The sequence below is a fragment of the Esox lucius genome, chromosome 18, assembly GCF_011004845.1.
Source record: "Esox lucius isolate fEsoLuc1 chromosome 18, fEsoLuc1.pri, whole genome shotgun sequence".
Lineage (NCBI taxonomy): Eukaryota > Metazoa > Chordata > Actinopteri > Esociformes > Esocidae > Esox > Esox lucius.
This window is the reverse complement of record NC_047586.1, coordinates 27,463,523-27,481,071: the sequence shown is the minus strand read 5'-3', so window position 1 is coordinate 27,481,071 and position 17,549 is coordinate 27,463,523. Positions and strand designations below refer to the sequence as shown.

At 40.7% G+C, this 17,549-nt stretch overlaps 1 protein-coding gene across 2 annotated transcripts in view; it reads left to right on the top strand.

Moving 5' to 3' along the window:
* The window catches only part of prkg3 (protein kinase cGMP-dependent 3), a 181,874-nt gene that overhangs the window by 68,162 nt on the left and 96,163 nt on the right, over positions 1 to 17,549 (top strand). For both annotated transcript variants that reach the window (XM_013138456.4, XM_013138454.4), the window contains exon 2: positions 16,208 to 16,308. In XM_013138456.4, coding sequence (XP_012993910.2) covers positions 16,221 to 16,308 — 88 coding nt within the window. In that variant the 5' untranslated portion in view covers positions 16,208 to 16,220. The remainder of the gene's footprint in view (positions 1 to 16,207; positions 16,309 to 17,549) is intronic.

The following is a 17,549-nucleotide window of genomic DNA, read 5'->3' as shown; positions in this document are numbered from 1 at the left end:
AATGTGGAAATGCTCAAATAACTAAAAGGGAAAAATGTCTTTACAGCTGGCTCTTGGGAAGATCTCTATCGGCCACCCCGATCACCACCATTAAGACGCTGGAGACATTCACCAATTTGTACCCTGTACCTAAACCACAAGGTGTGGGGGATAACAACGCAATGGATGAGACCGGCGGTGTGCCGCCGCAAGTAAACCAGCTCAACAACACCATCGAAACAACAGCATCGTTCAATGAAAGAGATTTGCTCCCTCCGTTAGACTTCAGTGGTCCGATAAGAGAAAACCGTGATGTGCCGGTTTTGTTTTAGATCAATTGTATGATATGGTTTATGATCATGGGCGCAAGCATCAGTTTCTTAATGACCCCATGGTCAGAATCGAAGATGTTGTTCGTAACATATTCGATTAAATGGATTTCATTATTAATGGTTTTAGATATGAAGTAGATACACATTTACAAGGTTTGAGATATGAAGCTACTGAGGTGTCCACATTAGCACAGGAAAATAGATCGCTTAGGGGTCAAAACATGCTTTTTAGACGTGAACAATTGGTCCAGTCAATGATGTTTTCATGCATAAATCTTGTAACCTGTTTAGTCTCAAAACGGGGTATGTGTTTCAAATGTGATTTTAGAGCTGTTTATTTTGTAAGGGGTGTGTCATCAACTTTTCTTAACATTTTTGTTTACTATACTTGAAACGAATCATGGAGCATAAAAAACCCAGTAAATTATTGTTGACCAGAAAACGTAGAGCTAGAGAATTGGCTAGTGCGATCAGTAACCCCAACCCACCCCCGTCAGCCTCTACACTTATTCAGCAGGCCGTGCCTAACACAAGTGCAACGGATATGTCCACAGATATTATCCCTAGTATGAACAATGACAATCCCATAGACAATAGTGATTTTGTGATGATAAGACCACGCATCCCGTATCCGAATACGGCATATCCTAAAAAAAGAATAAACTATCTTTGACCAGAAAACGTAGAGAGAGAGAATTGGCTAGTGCGATCGCTAACACCAACCCACACCCATCAAACTCTACACAAAATCAGCAGACAGTGGCTAACACAAGTGCAACAGATATGTCCACGGATATTATCCCTAGTATGAACAATCACAATCCCATAGACAATAGTGATTTTGTGATGATAAGATATCCGAAAACGGCATATCCTAAAAAAAACGAATTAACTATCTTTGACCAGAAGACGTAGAGCTCGAAAAATGGCTAGAGTGATCGGTAACAGCACTAAATACCCGTCATCCTCTACACACACACAGCAGACCGGGCCTAACGCATCAAGTGCAGTGGCTATATCCAGGGATATTATGCCTAGTATCAACAAGGGCAATCTCATAGATAATAGCAATAATACATCGATAAGGCATCGCATGGTGCATCCGAATACGTCAGCCCCTTAAAAAGCAGGTAGACAATCCAGAATGTGTGTAGCTACAGAAAATCTTGCCGATGATGTTAGAAACCAGACAGACGCTGAACAACCAACAACCTCTACACATAATCATCAGAACACCCCCCAAAATACAAATGAACCAACCGCTACGTTGTTACACAACGATGCACACAATAATCCACAGATAACAGTTTACTAGCCCCCGTTTTTCACACAATCTAGTTGACTCTCCACCAAATGCTCTGACGCAATCACATGACACAGATGGTGGTGTAGGTGTTTTACAGCGTAATGCGTTTGACAACGTTGAATCATGACCGTTGATAAGTTTACAAAATACTGGTGAAGTTGGTGATTTTGCCGCATTCTATGCAATCATTATGGCTGGCTTGGATACTTTGATTGTTAGAGCTTCAGACTTCAGACTACAAGGGCCAGGTGATCGTCTCTTGATTGAGTTGATTGGTGAATCTCTGATCCCCCGTACATGTGACCATGAGAGCAGATTAATATAATGAGCGCACGTTTGGTAATTTACTTGAAAGTGTTATGCAGAGTAATGCTGAGATTATGATTGATGACTCACTAGAGCTGGTGGTACAAATTGTCAAAAACTGTGAGGTTGGTGCCACGCGACGTAAAGCACAAACATTGTTCATAGAGGAGATTATTAATAAAAAAAGAAGGCATTTATGTGTGGCTGTGAATAATGATTCTGAATGTTTTTCCATTAGTTTGATTGGTCTGTTGAACCCACAGTACACATGTCGAGGCTGAGCCTAGCGGTCATGAGCTACATAAGGGAGCTGGTTTACCGTTAGATGAATGTGTGTCATTCACCGATATTGTTCGGTTTGAGGAAATGACAGGGTGTACATTTTTCGTCTTTCATCGAACACTGGTTGGTCACTTTATCAAGTTTCAAAACAGCGAGGACATCCACCCTAGAACTGTCTTTATGTACTTACACGATAACCATTTCTATGGCATCATGAATCTGAAGGGTTTTCTGGGCGTGTCATATGTCTGCGGGTGGTGCTATACCGGGTTTAACACCTGTGGTGATCATGGTTGTAAAAATAGCTGTAGTGTATGTCTTTATGAAGACTGTCATAACAACCCAGTAGCACAAAGCAGTGCCCTGACTGTAAACGGATATGTTATTCACATTTTTGTTATAGCCAGCATAAACGCTTGAAGCACCACAAAACTGTGGGTCGTTGGGTTAGCAAGTGTGACCAGAAGAAATACTGTGTCGATTGTGGCCGTTATTAGAACGTTAGTATTACCAACTACAAAGCGCACAGGTGCACGGCTAACATGTCCCAATTGTAACCTGGATCAGGCGATTGAAATGAATCATCAGTGTTTTGTAAAACCCTGAGTCATGGTGTTCAGCTGGAGATGGTTGTGTCACTACTTTTTTCCAAAAGTTTAGGCAACCAAAATATAATGACTACACATTTATAGCACACAACTCTAAAGGTTTCAATCGTTACATCTTGATGCAGTACCTTTCTAACAATGGTATCGGCACAACACTTATTGCTAATGGTAGTAAGCTCGTGATTTTTACAGACAGCACATTCAGTCAGAGATACATTGATAGTCATTGCTTCCTACCGATGAAGCTGTTGGCCTTGCCACGTGCTATGGGTTTTAAGGATTCGAAAAAAGGCTACTTTCCTTGGCCCCCATCCGGAACCGCATTACTACGGTGTGAATACCATGATGGCTAAAGAAAAAGATGAGTTTTTGCCCCTTTGTCATGCAGCATGAAATAAAGACTTACTGCATGAATTATGTGGTCATCTTGAGAGAAGGTTGTATGCGCTAGAGTTCCTGGAGTGTGGTGGTGTTGACCCATTCCGGTCAATTACGATTGCTTCGGCTTGCATGAAAGTCTTTTGCAACAGATTCCTCACCAAGGACACCATTGCATTGGTCCCCTCAGACAACTACAACCGTTGTCAGACAGTTCAATCCAATTGCTTGAATATGTGGTCTCTCCGATGAGAATATATTGATACAGCATGCCCTGAACAGGGGTGAAGTGAAAATCGGTGCCTACTATGTTGATGATTATGTTGAACGCAATGGATTGAGCACAGTCTATGAATTTCTAGGTTGTTTCTGGCATGCTCACCCAAAGTGTCATTGTTCAGCAAGCATCAATCCAGATTCAGTACGGGTTGATGCACCAGCAATGGCTGACAAAGCTGGAGGCTTTAAAAGAACAACACAACATACATGTTCAATACATATGGGAGTGTGAGTGGAATCAGCTTAAAGACACATCCGCACATGTCAAAGCTTTCTTGAAGACCTTTGATGCTCCAGAGCGCCTTGATCCTAGGGATGCTCTTTTTGGTGGTTGCACCAACGCAATACATTTGAAGTTTACGGCTTGAGAAGGGGAGACAATTCAGTATAATAATTGTCTGTAGTCTTTACCCATTTCTGCAACAAGACAAAGACTTATCTGATTGGGCATCCTGACATCTTTCGAGATGTCAAACCGCTAGACACCTACTTTGGTATTGTTAAGGCTACGGTGTGTCCACCGAAAAGCCTTTATCACACTGTTTTACCGCACAGGGTCAGCGGTAAGTAGTTTTTTCCCTGTGTAGATTATGTGCAGAGTCTAAAAACCAGGTAACAGATTGTTTACATACTGATTCAGAAAGATCCTGGGTTTCTATGGAGCTGGTTAAGGCTGTTGAGAAAGGTTATCGCATTGTGGAAATATTTGAAGTCTGGGATTTCACCAGGACATCAGATGCTCTTTTTGCAGATTACATGAGAACATTCCTGAAACACAAGCAGGAAGCTAGCGGCTTCCCGCCATCTGTGGTTGACGATGATGCTAAAGACCAGTATATCCGTGAATATCATGAAAAGGAGGGTGTGCAGCTTGACAAGGAAAACGTTGTAAACAGTGCTAGGCAATCTTTGGCTAAATTGGCAATGAATAGTCTTTGGGGTAAGATGGGTGAGCTGACTAACCTTATGAACACAATGCTAATTACAGATCCGGAGGAGTTTAGCCACTACCTTTTTTCCAGTGAAATAGAAGTTGGTTATTTCTCCTTTATCTCAGACACAGTTATGATGGTATAGTGGCGTTACACAAAAAAGACACCAATCAAACCACGTAACGTCAACATTTTTATTGCCGCGTTCACAACAGCTTATTCTAGACTTGAGTTGTATTCACTCTTGGAGAAGTTGGATAGACGTGTACTCTACACAGAAACTGATTCAGTGACCTTTTTAACATCCCATGGGGATTGGGTGCCCCCACTGGGTCCATTGCTGGGTGACTTGACCGATGTGTTACCGGATGGTGACAGCATCACTCGAATTTGTTAGAGGCGGGCCAAATACATGCGGTTACAAAACCGTTAAAGGTCTGACCTGTCTCAAAGCAAAAGGCATTAAGCTCAACAGCTACAAAACAACCATTGTTAACTTGGAATCACTAACACGACTGGTTGATAACTTTGTATGGGGCGAGGGTGGTGGTGATCACGTCCTTGCTAATGCAGACGCAATTGCTAGAGATAAAAGAACATTCACATTGAAAAATTTAGTAGTGTCTAAGTGTTTCAGAGTTGTGTACAACAAGCGTGTACTGCTCCCTGATTACAGCACCAGGCCTTACGGGTACTAAACCATATTCTAGGAAGGACCCGCGACTTCAACACCCGTTCAGCTGTGTCATTAGTGGCCCCAGTAACTCGGGTAAAACATGTTTTGTTAAGATGTTGTTGGATAATGCTGACGTTGTTTTCTCCAAAGAAATTCTAAATATCATCTGGGTTTATTCATGTTGGCAACTGCTGTATGACAAAATGTTGAAGGTGAGGGAGATTACTTTTATAGAAGGCCTACAAACAAACATTGCTGTGTGATGACAATGTGCTACTTATTCAGAAAAACAACCTTTTAATTATTGACGATTTAATGAAAAGCGCATCAGAGAGTTTGGAGATGGAGAATTTTCACACACTATTCACACCACCGTAACCTGAGGGCAATTTACCTTGTCCAAAACATGTTTGTTAAAGGCAAATCTAGTAGAACTATTAACTTGAACACAAACTATTTCATCTTGTTTAAAAAACCCTGCGACAATCAGCAGATTAGCATTTTAGGCAGACAGACCCTTTAAAGCTACAACGCCAGAAGACAACCGTCTGAGAACGGGTTTATTTTCAGGGGTTTGGCCTGTTGTGCAAGTTCCTAAGAAAGTTTGATAATGTCTAAATGCATTCGTAGAAATGTACCACTTTTGAAGATGATATTTAAGGCACCGGTCAGTCAGTGTAAAGTTATTTTAGAATCAGCCTCCATCGACCTCATTCTATCACTCTGTGAAATAGCGCTATATCTAAGGCACGCAAATATACCCTTAACAGATTCGCATCTCCGAAAAGTAAAGAGACAAAAAGCCACAATTATATACATGTCTAGATAGAACTTCAGTAGCAAGGAAAAGAAAAACCATCAACCAATCTGGAGGTTTTCTACTGCCGTTACTAAGCATTGCAGTTCCATTCCTAACCAGTTCAATTGCATCGAGACAGGGTTAAACCACATGGATCATACTAAGAAAAATTTTCTGGTGCCACAACATCAGTTAGAAAAACTGCAATAATCCAAAACGACTAGCAACGATTTAAGACAATCTGTTGAAAATGATTTGGACTCATCGATTCGCAATATACTGTTGAAGCCTGATATGGATTTACATGAGAAAGCTAAAAGATGTGTTAACATTGTTGATGAAATTATAGATAATGTGCCTGTGAGGCATAGAAAGAATGTTGAATATATTCCTAATGGAATGCACAGGTCTAAAGATTTGACTTCATGGAATTCAAAGATAGAAGGCCGTTGGGGTGGGGGGAGTTTTTAGAGGCCACGGCATGTCTCAACATGCCTTTTACAACTATTCCAAATGCGCTTGTAAGACATAAAATAAATGTGTATAAACAAATGTCTGGCGACACAATGGATGATTTAGCCACACCCCAAGCAACTGGTTTTCAACCAACCAAAGCTTTCTTTGAAACCCCTACCATGGACCCCACAAAATAGCTTGAATTTTAATGTGTTTTTATTTTATGCTTTTTTTTTTTATCATTTGTGATTCATTTTTAATGTTTTACCTTGAATAAATGTTGTATGAAAATGATTCGTTATGTAAATAGCCAGCCAGTGCTCCCTGGGGTGATTGCTTGGGTGTGTATTAACAACCATCATTGATGCAACATCTCCGGACTGGTCCCCTAGGTAGTTGGTCGTTTGCCAGCACACCATAGAAATGGGTCCTAAATGAAAATTGGTTCACCACACTGGTCAACTCTGAGGTATTCATTTCCTCACCATTTTCCTAATACTAGTCAACCATGACAACAATGGAGTCAAAGATTGAATAAACAACCAAATTAATTGTGTGGGGTAGTGGTTGTCTGAACCTCATCTCAAGTCATACATTCCCTGACTTGATCAAGGATAGGTGCTGGCCACATTCTTCGTCCGGCGCGCAGTTGAATGCATAAAGGGCATAGCTGTGTTAGAAGTCCGACCTGTCAATAGCCAAGGCTTGGTCCTTTAGGTGTTTTCCTGAAGCTAAGGCCAATTGGTAAAATTCACGCACTGCTGACCCTGTTGTGTAATTTGGTTGGAATGGTTTGCTAGGAAATTGCTGACCATCTACATACATGGCCATAAACTCCAAATTATAATATTTTGATTATAATATCCGGCCCCGGATAAGCGGAAGAAGATGGATGGATTGGATGGAAATTAAATAGATTTTTTGTTTAACTTCCTGTAAAACTGTCATTGTCCACCAATCCGATGACAATCAATTTTGGCAGAGGTCTTAAAAATAGATTTTCCTGGTTGCAAACGCGACCCCCAGCCAGTAAAATAAATGTCTTCATACACACTCTTTCAATTGGGTACTTGGCATTGGTTGAGAGTAGCGCTTAAGCGTGTCCAAGTTTCATGGCTGGCGAAGTAGTCACTTTCTTGACAAATAGTGATGCTGATAATATATGCAAGCGATAACGCACATCCCTGGCCCCCATAAGGCAGAACTCATCTTTACCGCGCACCATCATAACCTTTATGTCAACGCCGTTCAACATGAGTTTCTCTTGAAAGAAGATATCGCTATGAACAGGGCCAATCATTTCAAATGTTGTACTATCCGCTGAATAGGCAGCCCAGTCCACCGTTCTCGCCTGCAGTGTCCGTAACATCCATGTGACCTACGGCGTCCTTGTAAAACAAACCAGCTGAATACTGTCTTTAATGTATCACATCCATAATTCTGAATGCTCTCTATAACAACTCTGTAGGGGTATGTGTTGCTACTCTTACTAATTAAATGATCACCCAAGGAGACATCCACTTGTGAAAATAGGGTGGCTATCGGATCGTTGATAACCCCAACACGTGCATCAATATTAGTTCCGTCCGGTTTAGTTTTTTTTTGTTTCACTAATACTTCATTATTGGGATATCTTTGATGAATTGCATAGTAAGCTGGATCATCTTAATGTTTCTATAAAAGAATCAGCATAATTTCATATAGGCTTATTCAGACAGATTATGTTTCACGATAGCTTGGGCTGTGGACACACTTGGTAGCACTAAAAAGGCCTCTGGGATCCCCTGAGTCTGCCATTCTCTGGATTTCTAAAGCCTTTTCCATCCACCAGGAGTTCTTAAGCTCCCTCACTTGACTCTGGATATCCGCCTTGGCTCTGGAATGAGCCACTCTTTGGTCCTTGCAGGTAATGTCATTTTGCCAGGCTCGAAAAGCTTCCTTTTTTTTTGGAGATAAGCTATTCTATCTCTGTGTCATTCTCATCAAACCAGTCCTGATGTTTACTGGATTTATACCCAAGGATGGTTTTACAGGTATCAAGGGCTAGCCCCTTCCCCATGTGGGGTGAGCAGAATGGATCCTAAAGAGGGCTGCTCAGTCATGGGTGTAGCTACCGAAAAGCTCTTTCTGCCTCGATAACCCTAATCCAGCGATTTAATCTGGCATCCACCACCTAATGCGCCAACACATGACTAGGGGCTTCCAGACTTCACAATCCTGCCCCCGTTGCCATTTGCTGGTCGCCATAGGACTTTGAACCGGGACATTAGGGTGGATTCCCTTTTGGAGGACTCCTTTGACTTTGTTTAACGTGGGGAGGCTGGTGCACAATTAGCCATCACACAATCCTTAACAGATCTGGGAAAGAATCCAGTGGCATGTAGTACAAGACGACTGGGGACCCTTTTTTTCTTCAGCCTTCATCCACCTTATCAGCCATTGTGATCCAACCCTGGAGTCAGCCATCATCCTCCGTTACCGTGTGACCACGAGGGAGACTGCAGGAGTCTTGGTGGTAGAGAGGCTGTGTACTGGCAGGAGGAGTCTTGCTGCCTCTGCTCCTCTTATCACCCCCACAAAGAGAGCTAGCCAGCGGCAGTCGAAGAAAGCAAAAAGGAGCAAGCAGCATGCACCAATTACAAGCACTACTACCCCAAAGTCTACACTGACGCATCATGCACATCCTGTGCGTAATACACACACCCATTAAAATCACCCGATTATTAATTACATAAAAATGTCAACTAGAATGTCATTAATGATAATTTTTCAAATTTCAAGGGACATTTTAATATATTCTGGTAGTTGGTGAGTTACGTAGCTAAAAAATACTACTTCCTATTATCGGCCACCGTCCCCAATTACTGGCCACCTTACTATTTTGTAGAATTGCATTATAATAGCTTTTTATTTTGTATTACAAATGACAGATCGTAATCTTTTCTGAAGTGTCTACTAGAAAGTTGAAACTAGCTTTCTTGCCTTCCGGTAATGAAAAAAGACTGATTACTTTGATATTACATGATGTCGAATAAGTTGAATTTTACAAATTGAAACTGGTCTTAAACAATGTCCATACATTAATTTTTTTTAAATGTCTAAAATATATATTTTTTAACCTCCATACATTTCTATGAAAAAATGGTGGTGGGCTACCTGAAAGGGTAAGCCTATATTGATTAGCAAAACGTACCGTGTTGCTTCCCAGTGCATTTACATTTTAAAATTGAAATGATTTACTTCTCCGATCACTCAACGGTAGTAGGGAGACATTAGCTATGTTCAAAGCATCAAACTCAAACAAACATGCTGCCAAATGAACATGATTTGATACAATTTCTATACAATTTGTAAGGAGTTCAAGATGTGATTGAGCGGTTGACAAAAAAAAGAAATCACAGAGAAAATATATTAACTGATATTGATTTATTTAGGGGGGTCTATACAAAGAGACAAACATTTAAACTCACAAACTGAAAACTTTTAGAAACTATAACAGTATTATTCTTTTTTTACTCCTACTCTTACTCCTGCCAAAATCACACTGGGCAGGCTTTAATCTGTAGCCAGGTGCTGATCGCCCTTCACTGAATGACATTAATGGATGGACGATACTCCCAGATAAAAGATCAGAGCCTAGGGTGAATTGGAATTAATAAAAAAATGAGGTTGAAGAGGTGTATTGATGAAAAGTATGGCAGCAGCATATCGCAAATATATCTTTTTCAAATGATTCCATATTTTAATAAAATATTTCTCTAAACACCATGGTGAAAATGTCTGACAATGGGTGGATAAACAGTCAATTGTTTTTTGAGTTGGGGAGTCAATTCGTGTTGCAAAGTCTGTCAGTAGATATTCCATGTCCACATGTTCTCCTGCTTGATAGTCACAGCTCCCACATTTAAACCTAATGAAGCACAATGATATCTAATGTCCTTGGCCTACAAAAACACACCACACCCTCTTCAAGAGCCTCAAGCATTACTGCAGGCTGGAGGGGAGGGCCATCAACAGAGTGGAGGAAAAAGGCTACACAGAACCTTGTTTTTGCCATTTTATTCAAAGGCCTGGAGCAAAGCAGTGAACCCTTCGAATGCCATGGCTGGCTTTTGGGGGAGTGGGATCTACCCCTTAAATCCAGTCCATATTGATGCTGCCCTCTTCTGGCCAAGTGAAACGATGGAGAGAGAGCATCAAGAGCGACCTTCTTGTTTCTCACCAACACATCACCCCCCTCAGCGTCTTTTGCAGGCAGCCGTGCCCACCCCTTACCTGGCCCTCTTCAGCAGAATTATTTTCCATTGGCAGTGCCCCAGGATGCTGTACCACCACTGGCACATGAGGTGGAGACGGCAGTAGGCCTACGAGTCATGCAAGAAGCAGCAGTCTCATTTAAGGACTTAGTACAAGTACCAGTGCGAGAAAGACGAACCAACACCCGAAAGAGATCAAATCTGCCTTTCATGACCTTTACGCCAATGTTCAGGGCAAGGGAAAAGGGCCAAAGCCACAGACAAATCCCAAGAAGAAAAAAGAGGAACCATGCACTCTCTGCCACCATGCATATGGGAACAGAGACAATCCCAAATGCACCGTAGAGTGGCTGTCCTGTGCGATCTGCAGCCATTGGTATCACAAAACATGTGCAGAAGATAATGGCGTGATAGATGACGGGTCTCTTGCCTGCAAGGACTGTTGGTTCCCCTAGTAGCACCCATTTTAATAGGGGGAATTTAAATGAATAACCTTAACTGAATAATCAGTTAATCTCTGTTGCTTGAATATTAGTAGATAAAAATAAAGTCATACAATTTTAATAAAATTATTTTAAATGTATTAACATGGTTGATCAACTAATTCCATGTAGAGAGACAATGTATTTCACTGGAAATCTTCATGGAATTTTTTTTTTGTATATCAATTAAAGCAATTTCTATGAATAATACAATATTTGTTATTCATCTTTCTGTCCTTGTCATCTTTTCATCATGTTTTTTACAAAATGATGATATTGATCTTGGTTTACATGAAGTGATTTAGGCTTTTTAGTGTCCCAGATTTAGTGTCCCAGGTTACAAAGTGACCTGTCCCAAATGATCAAATTCAGGCAGCTAATTTCTATGGGGTACAAAGGCATGTCTCCTCTGGGTCTAATATCTACATAATTTTCTCTGGTGTGGTAAGAAACCTCTTAGGGATTTCAGAAAGGTATAATGTGTTGATCTAATGTGTTAGCCAGATATCGGAATAAATCATAGAAGTCAGAATTGCTATAAATATCCCAGATTGCTCAAATTCACCCTACCTAAGGAACAGTAAGGGCAATGCGCGAAACCGCATCTTCCTTGCTGGCCATCAACTCTTAATGAAGAAAAGCCTGGATACCCAGAAAATTATAAATGCATTCACTGTGAACCACAGAAACAGGCACAATGTCCTTCTATGAATAAAACAACTTGAAAAAGAACTGGCCATATAATTGCCAATATAATTATTATTCTTTAGCCTTTCAGTGTTTGTGCATTGTATTAGTTTGTTAAATGCCAAGCACTTAATATTTGAAAGCACCTTATTTGCACTGTAGCACATAGAAAAAATATATATTTTGTTAATTTTTGGCTGCATGATGAGACTCTTTGTTTACCTTATTTCTAATCATGTACATTTACCATTTTATTTTATACATGCTATAAGCAAAATTTCCCTAAAAATCCTGAGCACTTATTTTTCTCAGCAGCCGCTAGGCGTGTGTATCTAATACTCTTTATACTTTGTTCTCATATTTAAATAATAATTTTAAATATACTAGGCCTAGACTTCATGCAATTTAGTTACAGTATCTCAAAAAAAGTGAGTCCACCTCTCACGTTTGCAAATATTTCATTATATCTTTTCATGTGACAACACTAAAGAAATGACAGTTTGCTACAATGTAAAGTAGTGAGTGTGCAGCTTGTATAATCGTGTACATTTGCTGTCCCCTCAAAATAACTCCACACACAGCCATTAATGTCTAAACCACTGGCAACAAAAGTGAGTACACTCCTCAGTGAAAATGTCCAAATTGGGCTCAATTAGCCATTTTCCCTCCCCAGTGTCATGTGATTCATTAGTGTAACAAGGTCTCAGGTGTGAATGGGGAGCAGGTGTGTTAAATTTGGTGTTATCGCTCTCACACTCCCTCATATTGGTCACTGGAAGTTCAACATGGCACCTCATGGCAAAAAACTCTCTGAGGATCTGAAAAAAAGAATTTGTTGCTCTACATAAAGATGGCCTAGGCTATAAGAAGATTGTCAAGACCCTGAAATTGAGCTGCAGCATGGTACAGGTTCCACTCAGAACAGGCCTCGCCATGGTCTACCAATGAAGTTGAGTGTACATGCTGAGCGTCATATCCACAGGTTGTCTTTGGGAAATAGACGTATGAGTGCTGCCAGCATTGCTGAAGAGGTTGATGGGGTGGGGGGGGTCAGCCTGTCAGTGCTCAGACCATACGCTGCACACTACATCAAATTGGTCTGCATGGGAGTTGTCCCAGAAGGGAGCTCCTTCTAAAGATGATGCACAAGAAAGGCTGCAAACAGTTTGCTGAAGACAAGTAGTAGACTAAGGACATGGATTACTGGAACCATGTCCTGTGGTCTGATGAGACCAAGATAAACGTATTTGGTTCAGATGGGGTCAAGCGTGTGTGGCGGCAACCAGGTGAGGAGTACAAGTGTCTTGCCTACAGTCAAGCATGGTGGTGGGAGTGTCATGGTCTGGGGCTGCATGAGTGCTGCTGCCATTGGGGAGCTACAGTTAATTGAGGGAACCATGAATGCCAACATGTACTATGACAAACTGAAGCAGAGCATGATCCCCTCCCTTCAGAGACTGGTCTGGAGGGCAGTATTCCATCCAGTGATAACAACCCCAAACACACCTCCAAGACGACCACTGCCTTGCTAAAGGAGCTGAGGGTAAAGGTGATGTACTGGCCAAGCATGTCTGCAGACCTAAACCCTATTGAGCATCTGTGGGGTATCCTCAAACGGAAGGCAGTCCTGGAAAATAATGGTGGCCACACAAAATATTGACACTTTGGGCCCAATTTGGAAATGTACTCACTGTTGTTGCCAGTGGTTTAGACATTAATTGACCTCTCCCCGGCCCCTCCCCCAAAACGTCCATTGTCCAATTACACATCATAGCAACCATTACTATGTGAGCAGGTCCGACAAACATTGACTCCAAGCAAGATGATGAAGCGGTGCGCCCACGGCGTTTGTAAATCGGACACTAGATCTCCAGATAATCTCTCGGGGTGAGTTGTTCTTTCAATTCCCAAAGCCGAAAACACAACGTGAGCGGTGCCTACAATGGATAAAACAGTGTGGACATGTTAACATGTTAGCTAATGCTAATTACATTAGCTGCTGTTGTGTTGGGTCTTTGAGCTTCCCAACTTTATTTTTTCGTCAGTTTACAACAAATTCGAACATAGCACCCCAACAAGCAACTTTAAATAATTGTGGTTTTATCTTTCATGTAGCATTTTATGAACGGAAAACCTACCCCTGAGTTCCCCAATCCCGTTAATGCTGTGCAAGGGCCTAACCCAGCTAAGGAGAAGCTTGGAGGCTGTTGAAAGTCACCCAATCAGAATGTTTTATATTCACTGTTGAACATAATTCACAACTAGGAAATGGCTTTGGCTTAGTTAAAGGTGCATAACAGATAATATAATAAAATAAAATGGATATCTGAATGCCTCATTTTGTTTTATCCCCTTGCCTCGATCTGGAGGATATCGCAGAGGTATTGCTCCAAAAAAGGTCACTGGACACGCACGGGTATACCTCTTCCCGTTATGGCAATCTGTTGTGCTGGTCGTGTTTGACTATTTGTTTGTCGGACGTAGCAACAGTAACTTAGGGGGACGGGGCTCGGCGAAAGGTTAATTGCTGTGTGTTGTACAAGCTGTACACTGTTTAAATGTACACTGTTGTACAAGCTGTACACTCACTACTTTCATTGTAGTAAAGTGTCATTTCTTCAGTGTTGTCACATGAAAAGATATAATCTAATATTTACAAAAATGTGAGGGGTGTACTCACTTGTGAGATACTGTGTACAGCTCTGGAAAAAATTAAGAGACCACTGCACCTTTTTCTTTCCTTTCCAAAAAAGTTGAAAAGGAAGGTTTTGAGTGAGGAACAGAAGGGTTAAAATGAAGAGACCACCACAAATTGAACGCTTGTGTTCCTCACTCAAAACGTTCCTTTTAAAAAAATTTGGAAAGGAAAGAAAAACGTGCAGTGGTCTCTTAATTCTTTCCTGAGCTGTATATAGTAACTTCTCCAACATTTTTAGTTTAGGTGTTAAAAATATATTCTTTTGGTGTCACAGACAGGCTAATTGTCCAATTTATGACAAATTAGGCTGCGAAATGTACATAAATGCTTGTCTCCAGTTAAAATTAACATTGTGACCATTACATAAGCATTAAGACAAGGCTTGACAGTGATAATTCCTGTACTAGGTGTTTTGCCTGTATGTGATTGTAATCCTAATGTCTCCTGTTGATAGCCAATCATTAGTGTACATTATTTATGATGACAGTCCTGTGACCTCTCACTGACATCTGGCAGTGTGCCAATTTAATGGCAGGTGTGTCTGTGTGTGATTGCATGTACACTGCATGCACAATTATTAGGCAAATCATATTCCTTAAGATTTATTTTATTGTTGAACAAACACAATGCTTTCAGTCAATCCAAAATATAATTGAATGTTTACCAAAGGAAAAATTAGTTTTGATCTTTCTCAGGGGAATACATAAGTGTGCAGAATTATTAGGCAACTAAATTACAAATTATTTCTCAAACTCACTTGTCTATTCTACATTTTTATAGTAAGACCAAATAAGTAAAAAAAAATTAAAATAATAATTTCTGGCCTTTCAAAATTATTCAGTGCGGGAGTTGAGTTTCAGTCCATCTTCAACCGAAAAAGGTCAAACTACCACATCCTTAATGATAGCAGCCCATATCAGTACCCCTCCTCCACCTTGCTGGTGCCTGACTCGAAGTGGTGCTCTGTGTCCATTAGTGATGACACAGGCCCATCCATCTGGTCCATCAAGAGTCACTAATTTCATCTGTTCATAAAACATTTGAAAGATCTGTCTTCAGGTATTTCTTTGCCCAATCAATACACTTCAATGTGTGAATCTTATTCATTGGTGATCTTCTTTCAGCCTTTTGACATGTCTCTGTCTCTGAACACTTGACAACTTGTTCTTCTGGACACTCCAGGTAGGTTGCAGTTCTGGAATATGGTGGCACTGGAGGATAATGTGTTCCTGGTAGCTTCACGTTTAATTCTTCTCAAGTCTTTTGCACTTAATATGCGTCTTTTCTTCTCCATGCATTTTTTGCACTCCAGTTGACTATTCACAACAAAACTTTGAGTGTCCGGTGGTCATGTCTCAATAGTTTAGCCATTTAAATAGTGTTGCATCCGTCTGAAAGGCATTTTACAATATATTACTTTTCAGTGTCAGTTAAATCTCTTTTTTGGCCCATTTTACCTGAGGTCATGAAGCTGCCTAATACTTATGCACACCTTGATATAAGGTGTTATTCACTGTTGCCACACCCTTCCTCATTACACAAATACATATCACCTGAAAATGATTCAATCCAATGAGCATTCAAGTTTATCTGGTTTGGAGTGGGAAAATGTGCATAGAAATAATAATGCGATCAGAATACTCACTTGCCTAATAATTGTGCACCCAGTGTTTGTTTTATGCATGCTTGTGCGTATATTTTGTGTGTAACCCTCCATTTTCATGTATTTATCTTTCCTTTGACTACTCTAGCCTCCCCTCAGCCATGGAGGTGCAGATGGAGGAACTGAGACAGCAGCTAGAGAAACAGACTCTGATCAACCAGGAGCTACACAAACAAAATAATTACCTGGGTATGACCATAACCATGAGCATTACCCCAACCAAAAGTTTAAAATACCACCACCATCTAGTGTTGGTCTTGAAGTGCTTAAGTATAGATACAATTGGCCAATTTGCTCAGTTAGTGGACAGATAATGACGTATAGGCGACAGCGATTCACACTTTCAGTACCACATACAGTGGATATAAAGTCTACACACCCCTGTTAAAATGCCAGGTTCTTGTGATGTAAAAGAATGAGACAAAGATAAATCATGTCAAAAATGTTTCCACCTTTAATGTGACCTATAACATAAACAATTCAATTGAAAAACAAACTGAAATCTTTGAGGGGGCAAATAAATAAAAAACTCACAATAACCTGGCTGCATAAGTGTGCACACCCTTAAACTAATACTTTGTTGAAGCGCCTTTTGATTTTAATACAGCACTCAAGTCTTTTTGGGTAGGAGTCTATTAGCATGGCATAACTTGACGTGGCAATATTTGCCCACTCTTCTTTGCAAAAGCGCTCCAAATCTGACAGATTGCGAGGACATCTCCTGTGCACAGCCCTCTTCAGATCACCCCACAGATGTTCAATTCGATTCAGGTCTGGCCTCTGGCTGGGCCATTCCAAAACATTAATCTTCTTCAGGTGAAGCCATGCTTTTGTGGATTTGGATGTGTGCTGAAAGGTTAACTTCTTTTTCATCTTCAGCTTTCTAACGGATGCCTGAAGGTTTTGTGCCAAAATTGCCTGGTATTTAGAACTGTTCATAATTCCCTCCACCCTGACTAAGGCCCTGTTTCCAGCTGAAGAAAAACAGCCACAAAGCCACCACCATGCTTCACTGTGGGTATGGTGTTCTTTTGGTGATGTGCAGTGTTGTTGTTGCGCCACACATTTATGGCCTGTGTAGGGTGTATGTATCCTGGGCAAGTAGCCAGTCATTTGCCTCGCCAGTTTTGAGGATCTCCCCAGTTTTCTTCAAGTACGCTCTTTTCAATCCCTCTCTACCCACCTAAGCACTAAGGTTTGCCGGGTCGTAGTAAATACTTTTCATAACCTGTTCAGACATTGTAGAGCATTCGGCAATAATGAGACATAATACATGTTTAACATTGTTTTATTTGAGTTTTCGAAATTACACGTCATCCAAGAAATTCTGAAAAGTTACACAAGCATTCAGATTTCTGCAGATTAGAAAATGTGTAAACAATTTAGAAATACAATCTTCATCCACAGCATTATTACTCAACAATTTTATC